Here is a 5,174-nt window from a genome sequence, read left to right as displayed (position 1 = left end):
AGGAGTTGGCATTTCTGCTTCATCTTCTGGCATCGTTAGCTCTTGCAAGGGCTGGTGCGAGAACGAGGTGGGGGCAGTTCCCAGCAAGCAGTCACGGACAGGTGGGTCACTTCAGATGCAGGTGCTGGCCAAGAAAATGGGCTTCTCTTCTACAGGGTCCTGATCTAGATGCTTCCTGCTACTTCTAGGGTCACCTCTGGCACCAGACAGGACACGCTGGAGGTCTGGGTACGGTCAGACTGGGCAGTCTAAATTTAAGCCTTCCAGGTCACGCCGAAAAGTCCCATCCGTGGGCAGGTCTCGCCTCCCAAGCTCTGTCGTTACAACTGCATCATGGATCTTCTCCAAAATTACACAAAACAACAGGATGCGTCTGGAGCTCACGCCAGAAAAAACTGGTACCAGGCTTCTGCCTTGGGGGAACAGCCTCAGGGGGCCTCGCCTGCTTGTTTCTTAAAAAAACCCACCAAAAAAACATGCTTTGTCCTGTCCTGCCCCACAGACATTTTCTTATTAAAAAAAAAAAAATCACAACACGCGTCCTGGCCTCAGGAAGAGACATGGGACGCTGCCAGAGGAAGGAGATGGGGCTGACAGTTTTGGGTTGAAAGGGGCAGTCACAAAGTGACACCTGGAAATTTAAGAGCAGCTCTGTCTCCATCGGGATAAATCCTGCTGGACGTCAGGCGATCCAAGCTTTCCCAGGCCCAACTTCAACACCAGCGTGTGTCCCTCACCCCCCCCAACCCCCCTTGGAGGCTTCTGCTACCCAGAACACCCAGGCTATTGTGGGCCCGAGGCCACCCCTCCTCCCTGGGACGTCAGGCGCAGTTATTTCGGTCCAGGAGGTATGCAAGTCCAACCGTTACTGCAAGCACCAGCCAGCGACTCCGCGCAGCTCCAGAGCAGGGCGGCAGCAGTAAGCCCAGGCTGTCACCATTTTCGTACATCCAGCGGCCCCTCATGCTCAGCACCCAACTCCAGTCTAGGATATCCCCGTGGAGGATTACAGACCCCCCCCGCCAGGTACAACGCCGTTCACTCGACACCGGAGCGACACTTCTGCAAAGAGCTAAATCACTTGCCGCCAGCAAGAGAAAGCGGGACATGATTTTTTCGACATATCTGAAATCAACTGGGGGAAAAGGGAAAAGTGAACTGGATTTTTCCATGCCTGACTGGGGCAGGCCCTGGCAGCAACAAGCTTGCTATTGTCCAAAGCAGGCTGGCAGGGGTGCCAAGGCCTCCATTACAGGGCCAACTAAATAAAACTCTGAAAACCAAGTCTGGGCAGTGTGCGCCAAGCAGCTGTTGTGAAAAACAAGCTCCCCCCACACCCCCCATCACCATCTTCTGGATTGGTTTCAGAACTTGCAAATGTGATTTACAACCCGGCAGCTCCGCAGACGACGCCTGTTCGCCTCGTGGGAAGGCACCAGGTAGTCCCATTGGGCCAAGCAGCAGACAGGCAGATCCAGCGACAGGCCTGGCCTGCCCCTTTTGCTCCATCCCCTCCGGCTCTGCCCATGCCCGATGCCAGACCGCTGTCCCCCCCTTCCCCAAGCGCACCAACCCTCGTGGAGCGCATCCAGGCTCTCCCGACGCACTCTTGTTCCTCTGCCTGGGCAAACTAGACTGGAAAAGCCACTTGCCTACAGCTCGAGAGAGGCCGGGAAACTGCACCCCGTGGCAGCCAGCAAGGAGCTCAGCCCAGCGCAAGGCTGCCAGTGGGGAACACACGACCAAAAGCAAGGAGGTAAGGCAGTGAGCAGGTGGGAACACGGCAGGAGGCTGGTGCCAGCAGCTGATGCCATCACCACGCCAAGGAGACAGCTTCTGCAGCCGTTCTTCAGGCTTCAAGCCCCCCACCATCTACTATTGCCAAGGCAGCTGCTGGACTCCCCGTGCCACGCATCCAGCACAGCACCAAGCTGCACAAAGGCCCCGTTGTCAGACCCACAGAGGCGAGCGAAACGGTGCATCGACACAGCTCTACGAGACGGCGACGATGAGCTGTGGGCTCTCGACTTGCCAAGTGTACCACGGTCAGCCGCCACGGGGAAGAGGGCCGGGAAGTAACCACGTGCCCAGCCCTTCCGGATCTCCTTCGAGAGGACACAGGTCTACCATGCCCCTGGAGGTGGGAGCCTTGTCTCTGGCAGTGGCCTCTGTTCCCGGAAGAGCAGAGCACGGCAGACCCAACACCCAGAACGGGTCCAGTTTCACGTGCAGATTCCACGCTCTCGGTTCATGCCTCCAGGTCCTGGAGCCAACTCTCCCCCTTCCTTCCTTCCCCCTCGTGGCCTGAAGCCTTCAGTGGCACTTACCGCCCCCAACCCTGACAAGTGGCTCTAGCACGGTCTCTAGGTCAGAGAAGCAACATCTGGCCTGCTCTGCCGTCACCAGCAGACACTGATCTACCTTGGTGGCAGCTCCCAGCCCAAGGGAGAACGTCATTTCCTTCTCCTACTGAGCCTTTCTAAACTCAGGCAGAACACAGCCTCCCTCCTGTAATCCAAGAAGATTACCAGCACATAATTGCCTCCCAATTAGGTTTATTTTTAGCCTGGTGTTTCCCCACTACAGGAGCTGTGTGCAGTTAAGTGACATGTCAGTGCGCTGCATACCTGACAGAGAGCCCGGCAAGCGCAGCCAGCAGCCGCCCCCCCTAGCCCAGGCCAGACTGAAACCTCCAGGCAGGGGAGCAGCTGTCTGCTGGCAGAAGTGCAGGATGTAAGGGGACATGCGCAGTCCTGGAGCCCCACGGACATCAGGGCGCTCATGTGCACCCATGCACAGCTACTGATGCCTCCACCTGTGGCAGCACCCAGCCCCGGGACGGGGAAGACAGGGTGGCTTTGACGCCCTGCATACAGCCCCTCCAGGAAGGCAGGTTCCCGGCTCCCCCAGGACACACCTGCTAGACGTGCCTTGCCTAGCTCTGCTCTGCCACGGGCAGGCCGTGCCATTTCCACATCCCCCTGCACAGGGAGGCAGACACCGTGCCCCCCACCCGCACCGCCAGGTCCCTACCTTTGTCTGGGCACCGGGATGTAGGCAGATTGAGGCGGAGGGCTCTGCTCCAAGTCCAAGCCAAGGAGCCGCAGCACTGCCTCCTTGTCCGACCCCTCCAGCAGGCTGGGAGCCGCGGCGGGCGGCCCCTGGCGCTCCTCCACCTTCCTGCCGTTCAGCACCAACGGGTCCGTCAGGTGCCTCAGCCGCCCGTTGGCTGGTTCGGCCCTTTCCAGCAGCCCTTGGCCATTAAGACGGACAGGACTCTGTAGGCGAGACCCAGAGAAGAGCTCTTAGCATGGGGGTAGAGATGCAAGCAGAAGCTGCGGGGTTACGAGACTTTAGGGCACAGCGTAGCAGCACCAAGGCAGCGCAGGCGCTGGAGCCTCCCTCCAGGGTCACTCCCTAAGCACAGGCTATGATACGGCTCTGCTCACAGATGCTTCTTCTGGACTCGAACTCGGGGGCTGCGATTCCCCTGCAGAGAAACCCTGGGCTACCAAAACCTCCAGGACCTTGCAAATCAGCAGTGCCTTGCAGCCACTCTGCAACGAACACGCAGCACTGCTCCATCCTTGCCCTTACAAGCATGACAGCCCCTCCTGCAGCCCAAAATCCATCCCCTCCGACACGTTCGACCGAGGACGGACTCGGGCACGCAGGACCCGCGCAGCCGTCCCATCCGACCTGACACAAGTGGCCTGGGGGAAGCTTGCACCGGCTGCCATGGCTGCAGCTCCAGCCCATCAGGGCCATCTCGTTGGCACTTTGCAGCAGGGCTGATTTCTGCACCTTTCCCTTGATAGAGCAAGAAAAACAAGCCCCAAAACCTCAAGCTTTGTCTTGTTCTTTCACACGTGCTGGATGGGAGGTCTGCAGTGCCCATCTGGGGCAGTCATGCCGTGCTGCTTTCACACCTCCGCACTGCACAGCCTCCCCTGCTTCAGAGCAGCGCCCAGCGCCAGGGCAAACAGGAGCAGCCAAGCGTACAGGACCTTTGCTTTATCTCGCACAAACAGAGCAGGTGCAGACAAAGGCGACCGCAGGGATCACTCTGGCTCGAACCAGAACCTCTAGCAATTTGTCGACAGAGCCCCTCCGAGCTCTTGTTCTGCCCCCATCAGGGAACTCCTGCAGCAGCTCGCAGACATCGCCGAGGCCAGCTCTCACCTTGCACGCTCGGGCCCCGAGCTCAGCGCGGGCTCCGCGCTCAACGCGCTCAGCCGGTTACGCTGCCAGCCGCTCTCTGTGCCCGAGCCACCCGGCTGGGAAGCCGACGCAGGCGGGCATCCAGGAGCTGCTGTCGCAGAAGCGACTACAGCGGAGATGTCCTCGCTTCTGCAGGGCAGCACTTACCGCGCCATGGGACTGCGCCTATGGCACCGGGGAAGAGAGGCTTGCAGAATTCGGCCGGCAGCTAGATGGAGCACGCTCACCAAGAGCAGGAGGGGGAAGGACGCTATCCGCACGGCCTGCCTACAAATAGCTGAGCCCGCCAGAAAGGAAGTGGCGCAGAACAGGACCCATCTGCTCCAGACATCGGTTCTCAGCCTTTCCAGACTCGAGGACCCCCCTTGGAAAACGCCAGCTCTTTGCTGTCACTTGGGGGAGCCAAGAGAGACTCTCCTGTTGCAAAGACCTCCGAAAACCCTCAACAGGTCCAAAAAATGCCTTTAACCCTGTGCAGGCCTGGTGGAAATCCCTGGGGTTATCTCGTGAATCACGTCCGCACACAGGGCCGGGCTCGCGTGGCGCGGCACCCTCGAAAGGATCCCGAGGCATCAACAGGGGCCGTGGCACCCTGGCTGAGCGCCACCGGCTCGGGGCACAAGAGCCGAGCGCTCCCGGCACAAACACGAGAGGTCCCGTCTGCGCCGGGGCAGCTTTACGGTTTCAGAGCAGCTCCCACCTGGGCTGAAACCAGCACGCCGGCTCGCAGAGGGCCGGCAGCCTCCAAGGACCCTCCAAGGATGGGCCGCACCTTCCCAAGCCCCCGAGGAAAGCGACGTCTTTTCCCTCCGCCTGCGCCGCCACCTCCTGGGGAGGTGGGAGCCCGCCCAGCCCCGGCCCGGGCAGGGCAGATGCACCTTGCAGGCTCCCGGCTGGGACCGAGCTCGGCCCACGCGCGCTCGCGAGCCGCAGGGGTCGGCGGCGCCAGGACC

The 5,174-nt window shown here is 60.4% G+C and overlaps 1 protein-coding gene across 1 annotated transcript in view; it reads right to left on the bottom strand.

Moving 5' to 3' along the window:
* SLC2A4RG (SLC2A4 regulator) overlaps nt 1-5,174 on the bottom strand; it is a 39,898-nt gene that overhangs the window by 28,717 nt on the left and 6,007 nt on the right. The window contains exon 2 of the mRNA XM_019509753.1: nt 3,034-3,304. Within this exon, the coding sequence (XP_019365298.1) occupies nt 3,034-3,304 (271 nt within the window). The remainder of the gene's footprint in view (nt 1-3,033; nt 3,305-5,174) is intronic.

The sequence above is a fragment of the Gavialis gangeticus genome, unplaced genomic scaffold (genome assembly GCF_001723915.1).
Source record: "Gavialis gangeticus isolate Ggan-Ray unplaced genomic scaffold, GavGan_comp1, whole genome shotgun sequence".
Lineage (NCBI taxonomy): Eukaryota > Metazoa > Chordata > Crocodylia > Gavialidae > Gavialis > Gavialis gangeticus.
The sequence above is the reverse complement of the archived record's forward strand: the minus strand, read 5'-3'. Positions and strand labels throughout refer to the sequence as shown.